At 30.9% G+C, this 14,955-nt stretch overlaps 1 protein-coding gene across 1 annotated transcript in view; it reads right to left on the reverse strand.

Moving 5' to 3' along the window:
• LOC131853430 (uncharacterized) overlaps positions 1-14,657 on the reverse strand; it is a 106,065-nt gene extending 91,408 nt beyond the window's left edge. Inside the window, exon 1 of the mRNA XM_059204314.1 lies at positions 14,329-14,657. Coding sequence (XP_059060297.1) covers positions 14,329-14,443 — 115 coding nt within the window. The 5' untranslated portion in view covers positions 14,444-14,657. The remainder of the gene's footprint in view (positions 1-14,328) is intronic.
• Between the last annotated feature and the right edge of the window lie 298 nt (positions 14,658-14,955).

The following is a 14,955-nucleotide window of genomic DNA, read 5'->3' on the forward strand; positions in this document are numbered from 1 at the left end:
AATAATTTAAATTAACAAATAATTTTGTCATGTCTCACCATAATGTTACATACACAAACGACCTCACAATTGCTAGCCTTACTTAAACAATTGAAGACTGGCAGAAAACGCCTAATAAATTGCTTACAATACTAATGAGTCATTAAGTGTTTGACTAACACGTATGTAACCTTGCTTAGGTCGCACACATCGACACACTAACAAGTACCAGACCAGCTGTAACTTATTGGTAGAGTTTAGTTAACAATGCTTTGCAATTGGAATAGCAAATAAACTTACGGCCCACCTGATAGTAAGTGGTAACTGTCCCCATATATATATATATATGTATATGAACAGCACCACAGACAACGTTATCGTGATAGTCTGTAGAAATCAATGCAGCAATGAAGATATAAGACTATCAGAATTATATTTTGTACGAATTTGTAAGTTACAAATGATAAAAATATATTAAAGACAATACATGATATCGCGGTTACTTTTATGTATTTACAATCTTTTTCAACCTGTCAAAAGTAGAATAGATGAAAGATAACAAGCTAACGGAGCAAGTAATATATTCCACTTCAAACAATAATACTATCAGTAGAGTAAGTAAAGATATACATTTTTATTTATCTATTACCTAAGTAATACTTGATATAGCAGTAAAATATCTTATTTGCAGTAGAATAATAGAGACTGAATATCTGATTCTGAATACATAATATATTTATAATGAAAGTTATTACTAGATTTCGAGGATTTTATAAATGTAAACGACGGTGCTGTAGGAGAATATTATTTGATAAAGTTTGAAATAAGCAAGCTGTTTGTAAATGTCATTATTATCATATATTAAACAGTATATATCTATATATATATAAATCTAAAAGTTTTAATATATTATTTTTCCTGCAAGAATGTTTAGTGGATTACCAATATTTATATCCTGAGTGAGTCATCTTTAAAATGATGCATCTTATTGCTTGCGTCATATTCTTGATTACCTATTGCAATCTTATATATTTGACATGACATTTTATCATACATGCTTAAAGTTTCAACATCTGATGGAAAAATTAGACCGGCTCATTACAAAATACAAAGAACCTTGTTAATATTTAAGATTTTTCATTATTAAAGTGCACATATTGAATTCCACAGACAAAGACGTGAGCCCTAACTAGTTTCTATTCTGTCTATTCTATTTACATCTATTCTGTCTATCTTAATTAATCTCTACTAACAATTTAAATCTTTATTTATAGACAGACAAAATTTATAATTAAACTACAGCTCGAATGTTAAATAAAAACCAATACTTTTGATATTGTTCATAAAATCCTATCAAACATTTGAGTCTATATATGGGATAGATTGTAATAAGCCATCTATCTGGGAAACTCAGTTTCATCTATTTCCGACACTACTAACTTGTTTCGGCTGTGCTTCGGTTGTAAAGTGCGATTTCTCAGTGAAATTAAAGAATAAAAGACATGACATCTTAGATCTCTTGAATGGCAATACATGAATGATATTACATGATAACGTAGTGACCTGTTCATATACCTGAAAGGCGACGGTCACCACTTACCATCATATGGGATGTCAGCTTATCTATTCCAATTACACATGTACATAGATGTACTTATCTTTTAAATTAATAAATGATGCAATTTCTATAGCGATTAGAATATAACCTTTAAAAGTTCGCATAAAAAGTAAATTGGTTCTCTTGCTTTTGTTGATACTTTACCTCAATTTTCCCTATTAGTTTTTGTGAAATGTCAAGGGTAAGTAAATTGTTCGCTATTTCTTATAATATATAAGAAATGGGTGGCGTTAATTAGGCGTCATTGATTATTATATAGAAACTTTGTAATAAGTAGGTAGCTATCTTAAATAGATTCAATTACTGTTTACAATAACAGCTTATCCACAAGACGATCGTAGGATCGATTGCCATCCTAGGGATATAAAAAAATCCACAGATGCTAAGCTAATATAATAATCTTCAAATCACAAATAACATAGATTTCAAACATGCATATAAAAAATTTAAGTAGTCGAGGTGTAAACTTTCTCTTTCTGAAGCCGTTTAAAAATGATCTGTAACTGCTTAATTTCGTTTAATTTTGCTTTGTTTCTTTAGTTACACTTTTATTTTATATGTTTTTTATTTGTAATTTATGTGTGAGTTTTGTTGTTAGGATTCGTAATTTCAAAACATCATTTCAAATTGAGAAAGTCAATAAATCGATTATATTCTAAACTTTATCTCAATAGCGCTTAGGAGTTACGCTTATCGTGGTATCCTTTGTAATACGCGGTTACTTTGTTATCTAAGCTGCTCGTACGCTAGTAAAGTTCATTATCTGTAAAGGTCGTGAGTAACCTTGGTTATAATAATAGCCATCTATCCATTTATAATCAAACATTATTAAATGTATTGTTATTTATACGACTCGTTGGTTGATATGTTGTAACTCCGCGGGAAGTAGGCCATCAAACACTGGGTCGCAGTGACGGCCGCCATGTTGTATTTTTTCCCGCTAAAAATAATCAAATTTATTTAAAAACAAAAAAAAACGGTCAAGATCGCTATAAGAAAGAGATCTGTAACTGTTTATGGTTATAATTTAATTACTCTGTGCTCATGTGTTTTTAAGAATTTTGCTTCGACACATTCTCTGAGAGCAACTATATATATTTCATTGCAATATATTTTTATGTACATTATATATATTTTTACTACATTTTATTCTACGCTATAGAAAATAAAAGACGAGCTAGCGAGCGAAAAAAATCACCTACTTCACTTAATTCAAATAAGTACCTATATCTACCATAAATAAAGAGGACACTCAATCAATATTTGTTCTTAATTCGAAAATTTTCATGCCACAGAGCAAGATAAATGTCAACACTCCATGCAATAAAAGTGATGCGACAAGACTATACTCAAAACATACAACATGCATAAATGACGCAATGAATATAAAAGACAAACTTTTACATATGATCTGTTTGATTGATGTTATTTGATCTGTCTGGCTTTGGTTCTTAAAAGTTTTCTAGGTACTTAGTGGCTTTTGATTTGGATGTCACTGCAATTCTAAAAACTCACTAAAAATCTTCTTTTGTATTTTTACTGATTCGGTAGTATATTGAAGTGGATTTTTAGTAGTTCTAGAACTGCACCGAACTTCAGAAACAGATCAGGCATTTAGTATACGCCAATTTCATAATATAAATTTATGTAACAAAAATAACCACAGATAATATATACATAATAGATAAGTGTAATAGACGGTGACGTCTATTTATTTTAAGACATGATTATAATAGGTTATGGTTTTTTCCCCCAAGGTCAGTAGTTTATATTCTATAAACATTAGTTTTATAATTATTATATTTTTTTGGGATAAGTAGAATTTAGATTTCTGCATTTTTCTAAAATTAATAATAGGCATTGTTTTCTTTGCTTTTTTAGCTGAGTACACAGCTGGATCAGTTGTAGCGTAGATTACAAGCATTCAAATTCACAAACCATACCTCTAGTCCAGATTACATTGTAAGCTAATTTTATACAGATAAATAATAACATAAATTCGAAATTTCACGGGCAATATATTATTGACTGTCTCACCTGGTATATTTATAAAGTCGATTTTATCTATCACCTTTTATATTTGAACCCCACGACCGCGATATCACAGAATATGGACAATGTCGAGCTGCGCTGGTATACAGACTGGGGTCAGTTACGGTCACAAAATAGATATCGATATGAAATAATGCTGATGTTATTGATTTACAAACCATAGATAATATACTATGACTCATGTATGAGTAATTGTAGTCATAAAGTGATGTCAAAGTGTGTTAGCAGTTAAGTTTCACAAACTTTGATTATTTTTTTATTATTATAGTTGTGCATAATGCACATTATTTATATTATTTGGATTTTTGTCTTTCTATATAGAAAAATATTTTCGTTTAAAATTTTATCCACATTGCCTTTATCTTTAAAAATATTTTCTTGGTGTAAAAATCAAGCACTTTACACATTATTACTTACCACAGTTTTAATACTGTACATAAATAAGCTACTATATTGTACGAGTATGTATATGTCAGTACCTTCAAGACCGTGCTTCGTTTAGCGATTTTTTGTGTAAAATATCTTTAAGCAGTATAAATAAAGTAGAAAAACAAAATAACCAAAATACAAATCATCCGTATCCTATAGCCGTTACAAAGATAAAGTGTAATTATTTTTATTACAATATCTGTATGTATGTATTTAATAATGAAATTCCGTATATCTTATCGGTTTGTAATCTTCTCGCACGAATGGCAAATCTTGTACATTCAAAGGTCTTTGACCACGCTAAGATACAGTAATTACGCAGATATACTTACTATTTTATCTATTAGAATCATAGCTATAAAGTACAATGAACTTAAAATTACGATAAAAAATATTGTAAAAACTAGCTTCTAAAAGTGTCTCATTCGAATATATATAATGTGTATTATATACATCTTAGTTTTTCATATCTATTATGTATTTTTAACACTACTGTTCAATAGAAGTGACGTAAGTGAATGAGATGAGCATTAAGGGGGTCTTCCTATGTGATGGGTTGAAAAAATCGATTTTTTTTTTTTTTCATTAATTGCTCCCTTAACATGTCTAGAATACGGTAGTAAAGCGATTTTAGAAAATTCGAAGTAATTTTAAAGATTATATTATTGTGTACCGTCGGCTTTATCTTTTATTAATATATTTGTTTATAGTTTAGACACGTTTCTACTTACTGATAAAGTTATCCAAGAAATTACAAAATTCTACGGATTAGCAATTCGACGCCATCCAGATTCGCTTGAAGATATGAGAAAGGAAGTTTGGGCAACGTACTATCACAAATGTTCTTCTGATGAAAACCCTCAGCATCAATTTTGTCCAGAAGGCGAAGACAGTTGGTGTAAATGGCGTAAGGCTGAAGCTAATAATGAACTGGACCAATTTCATCACGATAAACCACCTCTAATTCCGCAAGTCCAAGAAGCTATCAAACCGGTTTTCGAAGATTTATCGAAAGACGAATTATTAATTCGTTGTTTAGGAGCAGAGACACAAAACAATAACGAATCTTTGAATTCTTTGATTTGGACTTTTAAACATCTTATTCTGGTCCCAAAGTTGTTGAAATTGCTAGCTACTTAGCAGTTATTATCTTTAATGAATTCAAGGTATTTTAAAAACGATTATGGGATGCCCTGTTATCAAGCGTATGTTGAGAAACGGGATGAAAAGCGAATCTTACGCTCTGAGCGGCGCGTAAGTGATGTCGTTAAACAAGCCAGGATTGACTCAAGAGCTGAACAATCTACTTTAAAGGTTTCACGAGGAAATGACTCTATGGACCAGGCATCGCCGATTGAGAGTAAGTTGATATTTTAATAGTTTTTAACGGACTTGAAACTTTAAACGCGTTTTTCTCAAAACTGTGTTTTTCAAACTTTCCTCCATTGTATCTCAGAAATCACTGGATCGAAACTTGAAATACAGGGCACACTCAATATATGTATATATTATCAAAAATTTTCAAAACTTCGATTTTTTTATAGCAAAAAACAAAAAAAAAAAAACGCCTAATTTGCAACTTTTATTATGTCTATCAAAAATATTTTTTTTATATTCATTTGATTACATTCCTGCTTTTAAGCCTACAAATTAAAACGCCGCTCTTTTTTTCGAGGCGGGGGTGTTCAGAGCGCTGTAACTCTAGTTTGACTGAATATTTTTAGCTGAAATTTTATATTTATACTGTCCAAATATGTGTTAATAAATGATAAAAAACTTGAAGCTCTAAATATTTACTGGTCGTAGAAAAAAAATCCTAAAATATCCCTAAAAAACAGGCCGTCACATAGGAAGACCCCCAGAAGATAGGAAGGAAGGCATTAAGTCATATTATTTTATTTCTTTTAATATGACTTACTTATTTGTCAAGAATTACAATTGACCCCTATTATAATTATTTAACCTTTTAGTTCGCTTGTGCATTTTTAAGTATTAATACGGAAATATTGAGAATTATTTAATATTCTTAAAAACATTATCAGCCAGTGCAAACATTACAACATCTCGGCAATGAACGCTCTTTACATAAAATTATCTATACATCACACTGGAAAATTATAATATATAAAAAAAAATTCAAGTATATTATTCCAATAACTAGTACAGCTTGTTGATCACGATTATGTTGACATAAAAACAAATCAATCAAACATATGAGATATCCAGTCAAAATGATAATCCTATCACAATACCATTGCCCTTCAGCACGACACTCCTCGAGATAGTTTTTTCTAGAAAAAAGACTTGTTATTAAATGTTATTGCATTTTATCATGTAAGTGGGACAGTCCAATAGACACAATTGTTTAATAACAATATTAAAACGAATTGTAAACTGTTTTGAAACCAGAAAAAACGGTTTGATATAGCAATCAACGGGCAATTTAGATCAATTGCTGGCATGTGTTGCAAAAGTATAAATTTAACAATAATAATGAATAGGTACCAGTAAATTTTGTAGTAGGCAACAATAACAATTTATAAGTAGCTATAGATATATGTATATAAATTATGGCACAATTTATAATTCTTTCGGAAATCGTATACATCGTAAAAACGTTTGAATTGAAATGTATATCATACATATATATATATATATGTATATCCATGGCTAAGTTTACTAGTTACAGCTAAATATTTAGAACATGCAATATTAAATAGTAGGTAGGTATGTTTTATCGACCGACAAATTATCTCTAGCATTCAACAACGATAGCAAATATATATGCATGTTTATAGATAAACATTTAAATAACATGTCCTTTAATATATAATATTAATATCATTCTTAGCGACTGATTTAAGTATTTTGACGAGCAGGTACACCATATTAGTTCTTGGTTTAAGACGATAGGCAGTACTGCTTGAACTCTTTATTTGTTTGTATTTTTGTGTAGTTTGGTCACTGGTTTGCGGAGAAAGGAGATGATTATCAGCTCTTAGTAAAAAAAAACAGTGCGGAAACGAACCTTGACGGAAAATACTTTATCATATGAATATATAAAACCCCTAATACCACTCATTTGTTGCTTTAGACAACTTAGATATCATGCCTCTTATTCTGTAATTGCACTACCTAATCTGCACCCTACAATCGAAACGAAGTTTATAAAACAACCTGCTTTGCTGCTCAAAAAGTGTGACTAAGATATCCACGCAGAAGACTTGTATTAATATACTCCAGATCTGAATAAAATGGGTAGAAATGCGGGAAATAAGCTATAATGTAAAGAACTTATCATTTTTATTTTTCTTGCTGATAATATCCATTCCAGTTTATCTCAATTATCAAAGTAGATGGACGTTTCAAGGGCTTTAATCTTGACATAAGAGATTTTATTAATATCATAACAGTACCGGGAATTAAGCATTTATTGCATTACAATGCAAAAATTAGCGTACGCACACAGCCTAAAGAGTTTATTCAACATTAGTGCCTGAATGCTATTAAATAGATACAATTTCTTTTACTGTTATGGCGCAGTGAAACAAATTGTCAATGATAAATCCTTGACACATATGATACTAGATATTAGAGACACACCTCGTTTCTGATAACAATGTCAATATACAGACATCATTACTATACTATTTCGCTGACGTCTAAAATTGATATTAATTTAATTACTCCAATTAAAAAAACATTTTTAGCAACATTTTTCTTAGTCCGCCGACTCTAATGTACTTGTATTAAACTCTATCAGTATATAATAATACCAGGGGTATTAACTAATACAACGCAATCTAGTCACACGCTAAGCAGAGCTTTTGTTATTGATATACTACTGATACTAAGATATTTTTTATACATACGAATACATACATAATATACATAGGAAACATCCAGACCAATACAAACAAATAAATACAAATGTTTGTACTGCACGAGGAATCGAACCCGCAATCATCGGTAGTCAAGTAGTGTGCTAAACCGCTAGACCACCAAGGCCATCAAATGTCAATAGCTCTGCCATTCAAATTATTATTAATTATTAAAGTAATAACGTGGTAGAATTAACCGTGTAAGCTTCTGTTATTAGTTTATCCAAAATTTACTATTATAAAAAAAATTGTTAAATAACATCATACGTGTACACGCTTACATACTAAAAAAACAAAATATTAACGGGACTAAAGAGGATTCCTGATGACTAATAATAGTGTGTAGTTTCTGTGCATTTAATAATAATAGCTTTTAACAAAATATTTATTACAAAAATGTAAGCCTTTATTCTAAAATAAAAGGGCCAGTCCTTTCCTGCATTTCTGTGTGAACACGTCTGTGTGCATAAAGATTACGATTCGCCTACAGATAAGAAATGACCTTTAGGGGCGGACGACTGGTCCGACCGCATGCTTCTCGTGACTCTACCTTTTAGACAACTTTAACCCTTATATCGAGCACAATAAGAATGCACATAACATATCTGTAATATTGGAATTTATAACGCCACTCTCATACCGAATGCCGGGTAGTTATATTATAAAACGAGTTTCATTGAAAAACTCTTTAGAATCTGTTTAAGTATGAAGCTAAATTTATATTTTATTGAGTTTCCTATTTAGCCATCTATCATATCATCTATCGCTCTCTAGTAAAAACTTTGTAGTAAAAATTGTTTGAAACTTTGCTCATTTTTACATATTATGTATTTATTGTAGTATCAATTTAATTTATTTTTTAAACATAAATAAATTATATTGATACCTAATGATATATGGTTTTGTCACCTTTTCACTATTATTGTACCTACATTATAAGTATTTACCATTTTTTATCCGTTGTCTCATCAATCTTATACATACAGTCTACTCATTCTATCGCCCACATAAACTTTTCAATAGAATATATAATATTATGTAACTTAGTATTTTGTATCATTGAATCATCATCATCAAGCAACAGTTATCGTTACCGTTTCGCTCAGTTTGACTCTCTTATCTTCTTAAGAGGAGAATTTACTAAGCTTGCTGGACAACTTGGTATAAGGATTCCTCTCTTTCTCCTTCATCATGGGAATGCAAAAGAGTAGCGCAAATTGTGCTCCACCACCAACCACCACAAGAGTACTCTACTCTCTCCTGATTATTGCTCTTACAAGTATTTTTTATCTAACTATCTTATAAATATTTATATATTTCTTATGATTGCTAAGGAGAAAATTAAAGATACGAAAGTTTCGCCGTTCTCTACACGAACCAGTCTAGACATAACTACAGATACCCGTATAATCTATGCAGATTAGAATTACAAGGTTAGCTAGCAAAAAACAACAGTTTACCGCTTGTGTTTGGCAAATGCATTATTTATATTAACCATACAAGTAAAATAAGTTATAATATATCAAACATGTGAACTATCAATAGAATTTCTAATACAGATAAAAAGAATGTCGAATATTTCCTAATAAAATAAGAAAATCAAATATTTATTTCACATGTAGGTATTAACTACATGAACAATGTTCTTTTCAAAAAAAAATGTTTAAAACCTGAGAGGTAAATTAAAAAGTTATCTTTCAACCTCGTAAAACATGAAGAAAAAACCTATACTCTTGGTTGAGTCATCCAAAAGTTAGACCATTTTATGGCTATATACAGCGCTATAACGCCCCCGCAGCATCTTGACGGAACTACCACAGGGGCTTAATTTTTATTATTTTTTAATATTAAATAGGTTCAGACATAATTTTTCTTTAACTTGTTTTAAAATTAATATTTTTCCTAACTTTATCGATACAGCGTATATATTCCAGATTTACAATAAAATACTGTATTTTTTAATTAGATTCTATTTTTATATCAATCATTTTAAAATCAACGAATCCAATGAAGAACATACTTTTCTTATTACCTGTCAATTAACAATAACAAAATCATAAGTTATAAAGGAAACTTTCTATAATATAAGAAAGGAATAAGAGTGTAGTCCTCTGTATTTAGCAATAGAAAGCAAACAATAACCAGACTGTCTGTTTTATTTATAGTCTGTTTGTTTTATTTATTGTAAATAAAACATAAATATAACTTTACGAAAAATGTTGCCACATGGATTAAAACATATCATTACGTTTACCACAAAATCACTAATGAAAGACGTTTTTCTTTTTTTCTAGCTACCGCTACTCAAAATGACCATGACTTGGTCATTAACAGTGAATAATTTGTACCTACTATATGAATAATTCTTGTGGAAAGCCGTGATGGATGGCTAAACACCAAAGTGACGTCACATAATCTCATTTTGTATGTAAAACGTATGAATATATAATGCGTGAGGGCATTGATCTGGTGTTTTAAGCCTTTACAATGTTTTTTTTTAAACAGCTATTAATTATGTTTGATTATAAATGAATTAATTTAATTTAGTCATAATACCTTTTTTCATTGCAAATTTTTCAAATCGAAGTTCTTTAATTAAGTATTCCATAAATGAATGATGAATGAGTGAATGAAATTCCTTAAACTGCTTTAAGGAATTTCATACATTCTTTTGTGTGCAAAGCATTCCTTGATTAATTCATCTATAGATAATGAAAATACTGATATGACATTAAACTTTAATATTTTAAAAACATTGATTTTATTTTGATAATTATTACTTAATGAATAGTGACTATAATATATCTTAAACGGGCTCAAATTTATAATTCTGTATAGGAATATAGAAAATGATCAAATTAAATTAAACTTCTATTCCTTTATAATTATTAATAAACGGATTAGTTAATATAAAAATGACATTGTTATTATTATCTTTACATAGTATAAAACAAAGTCGCCACCGTCTGTTCGCTGTTAGACAATATATTTTAATGCAGCTTTCAGTTACAGATAGAGTAATTCAAGAGGTAGGTAGAAAGAAAAAGAAGATATATGTATGTATAAAACATACGTTATAGTATAGAACAAGCCGAGAAACTCAAAGATTTGTAATGCATCCGTGTAAAGCCGGGAAGGGTCGCTAGTTTTGTATAGACGAGACACACTGGCTTGGTTTAATGATGAGTATTGAAATAGTCTTACAACTTTCTTTTCTTTTCGAACAACATCGTACAGGTGTAGTTAGTTGTGTCGAAATTGATTTGAAACTATTGCTATAACTAAATAATCATAAGAATGTTGACATACTGAAATTTAATATGCATCAGAGAGGTGAACGAACAGATATCCGATATTTCTATGATTTACTAGATACCTATCACTAATTACTCACTTTCACTGACTTGGCTATCTCAATTTAAGAATTCGTAATATAATCTATTATTAAAATGAATGATAGCGGTTATTTCCTTTGAAAAAATCGTAGTAGTTACTCTCACTTTCTTTGCAAATTAGTTTGCGCCTTCAGTTCCCACAGATTTGCGGTACCATTTCAGAGACCGTTTATATTTGCGTGCATGCAGTCTGTGCATTCACTAAATTTAGTTTTAGAATCGCAATAAAACATAACATCCTGCGATATGACAATTTCACATGTATTTCCGTTTCTATTTTTGATTAATACTTTGTAAATTATATTATACCAGCTGTTCCGCGACTTCGTCCGCGTGGAATTGAACTTTATTTTTCTAAAATAAAAGTGATGTAATAAGGAGTAACTTAGGCTAAGTTACTCCTTATTACAACAGCTACCTGCCAATAAAAGTCCCGTCAAAATCGTTTCAGAGATAAGACGATACAAACAAATAGACAGACAAAAATTGTAGAAAATGTTATTTTGGTGTATGTACCGTAGATATTTATATTCATATGCATGTAGTAAAAAACGGTTATTTCAATATTACAAACAGACACTCCAATTTTATTTATGTGTAAGGATGTATAGATTATATCATTATATATTCTCGTAATTGAAATGAAGGGTTCGAAAGAATGGCAACATATGGTTCTTCGTACGTGGTGCTCTTCATGTATATATATCTATATAGAAGACGATTGCCATTTCCATCTAGTGGTTCGATAGCCTATTTACCAGTTAGGTACATAGAAAGTTGCCAGTATCAGATATCGAAAATGAGTTTTTATCTCCGTCAAAAAACATGTATTTTGAATTTAGAACAAATATAAATATCAAACGTAAATACAAATAGTTAAGATTATTATGTACGCAGATGTTGACACCGCCCATATGAGAATTATACCAAAATCGAATCTATGTAATAACTAAACGTAAACTTAACTATTATAGTTAGTAGTAGTTTTTTTTATTTGAGGCAGTCTTTCGCATGCCGTTGCTTCAGTTTATCAATTTATGCAAAGAATTGCTTGCTTGAAATGTTTGTTGGTTTAAAAAAAAACTGTTGCACAGTTTCATACGAAACTTATTTTGTTTCTATAGGCCCCGTCATCTTGATTATTTATACATAAGTCACGTCCCTGAAAGTCGTTATTGACAACGCATTCATTACTCTAGGCCTTGCTATGATAATAATCTAACATAGATAGGTACTGTCAGCTTAAGAATTATATACTTACCATTTGTTATATATATAATACTTAATATTTGCTTGAATTGTATATACATATTCTATCACAATGTGCAATTTGTTTTGATATGATACATATGGTAGATAAGGAAGTTATTAACAAGAATTGCTGCTAAATATTCCAAAAGCGATAATGTAGAACAATTAACTATATGATAATTTACATAAAATAAAATTGTTTACATTTCAATAACATAATGATAAAATATTTAAGAAATAAAAAAAAATTGTTATACCTACATTAACTAACATTTATCTGAGAATTTATGACGAAATCATAAGTACTTTATAGGTACTTAAACCTGTTTTTGAAAAAAATTAGTAAATGGTGTTAAAAACCATCACTTCAGTCTTTTTATTATTTTTATACGTTATTTGTAATACTGCAATTGTACGTGATACTAGCTGTGCCTCCGACTTTGTCCGCATGGTATTTAACTTTTTCTAAAATAAAAGAATTTTTCTATAATAAAAGTAGTCTAAGTTACTTCTTATTACAACAGCTACAACTAGGCTACAACAGCCAAAAAAAGTCCCGTCAAAATAGGTCCAGCCGTATTTATATTAATATGCATGTAGTAAAAAACGGTTATTTCAATATTACAAACAGACACTCCAATTTTATTTATATGTATAGATTTATACATCCGTCTATTTATATAACGATGATTTACTACGTTAGGTACAAGGACTTAATGACAAATATTGCATCAGATAACCTAATTATATAATTCAATTGTCTATCAAGTCCTTATAATGACTCACAATGGGGACGTTTATTTATTAATAATAGCAATGTATAGTATCTGGTCGACCTCCTCGCGGTCTCTCTGAAAACCATTGTGGTTAATTACTGGTGATTTGCCACCAGGCCTGACTTCATGGTCATCTTATTAACCTCCACTTATCCTCCGCTAGGGTTATACCGTTAGCGCAGGCGGGTGTACCATTTCATCTTCTATCCATTAAAATAATTGCTATTCCTAGGTATAAGTATAATAATTAATGTAGAGTTTGCTCTAAGACTGACTGTACTCACACAGACCGTTCTAAAATCTCCTTACTGGTATATACTAATAAAATTCAATTCTCCATAAGTATTTTATCATACTTACATACCTAGCTGTTAAACAGAGATTAGTCACTAAATTTAGTTTTGAATATCAGGACATATACACTTTCTAATTTAACTGGTATGACATAAAAGCTAATATAAGTTGAAGTAGGAACTCTATAGTTCCTACTTCAATTATATTAGAACCAAAATAGGTAAAAAAACACAATAACACCCGTGATGGAATTACCACGGGTGTTAAGACTTCAGAAATAAGGTATAATTTTGTTAGAATTGCATAATTTAAACATTTAAACACATATATTTTGTGAAAGTAAAAGAATAGTGATCGTTTAACACCATGCAGAAGTCAAGTACATAATAAATAACACAGTATAAATAATAACTAAATATGTATAATGCAGATATATTTTGAATATGCATTTCATGCAACATACATGGCATGGTTTCATCATATTGGCATGGCACGACTTGCCGAAAATTAACAGAACATAAAGGAGTTTCTCTAAATACAGGAAAAACTACAACGCAAACAAAATTATGCCAACTCTACATCGCAACTGGGTCCACTAGATATTATTTACAGTGTCAGTTTGTATGTTACCACTCAAATAGAGCGGCACTCACCATTGGTGCAGAAATAGTCGTCTTTATCCATAATATCATGCTGGAAACCATAAGCGGGGAGCCATGCATGCGAACCCGGTGGTTCCGGCCAATCCGATATGCGAACCTCCTCCATATCAGCATGAACACAACACTGCACTCCACTGTCGAGTTCTCACTACGTTAACACAAGCATGCATGGACTACCTCTTCGTTCGTCCATTAGGCTGTCATTTAGGGCGATAACGGTCGACGATTCGGTGCGGTCTCGCCGATCAGCAGGTGCACTAAAAATATTCGACGGCGTAAGACGCGCGCACACGGTGGGGAGCGGCGGATGACTGGCGGGCGCTGTTGGGGCCGGCTGGCGCGAGCGCTGCGATCTCTCCGAGTCTCCATGCCTGTGCAACAAAAAAACATGCAGACGCCATCGGCCGACACCGCCGCGCCTCAGCTGTGCCGTCGCTTGGTGCCCCTTGAACGGAAACCGTATCAGCAATCGCGAAACTAGATTTACGGGCTCAAAACCAGTCTGGTACGTGTCTTAGGCGCATTTGGAAACAATTAAGACGTTCTTTGATCGTTTTAATTGTTTGAAAATCTTTGGTACTGGCAGCAACTACGTATAATGACAAACCATTTTATTGT

This window comes from Achroia grisella, unplaced genomic scaffold, assembly GCF_030625045.1.
Source record: "Achroia grisella isolate CSIRO2021 unplaced genomic scaffold, CSIRO_AGI_Agris_v1 utg902, whole genome shotgun sequence".
NCBI lineage: Eukaryota > Metazoa > Arthropoda > Insecta > Lepidoptera > Pyralidae > Achroia > Achroia grisella.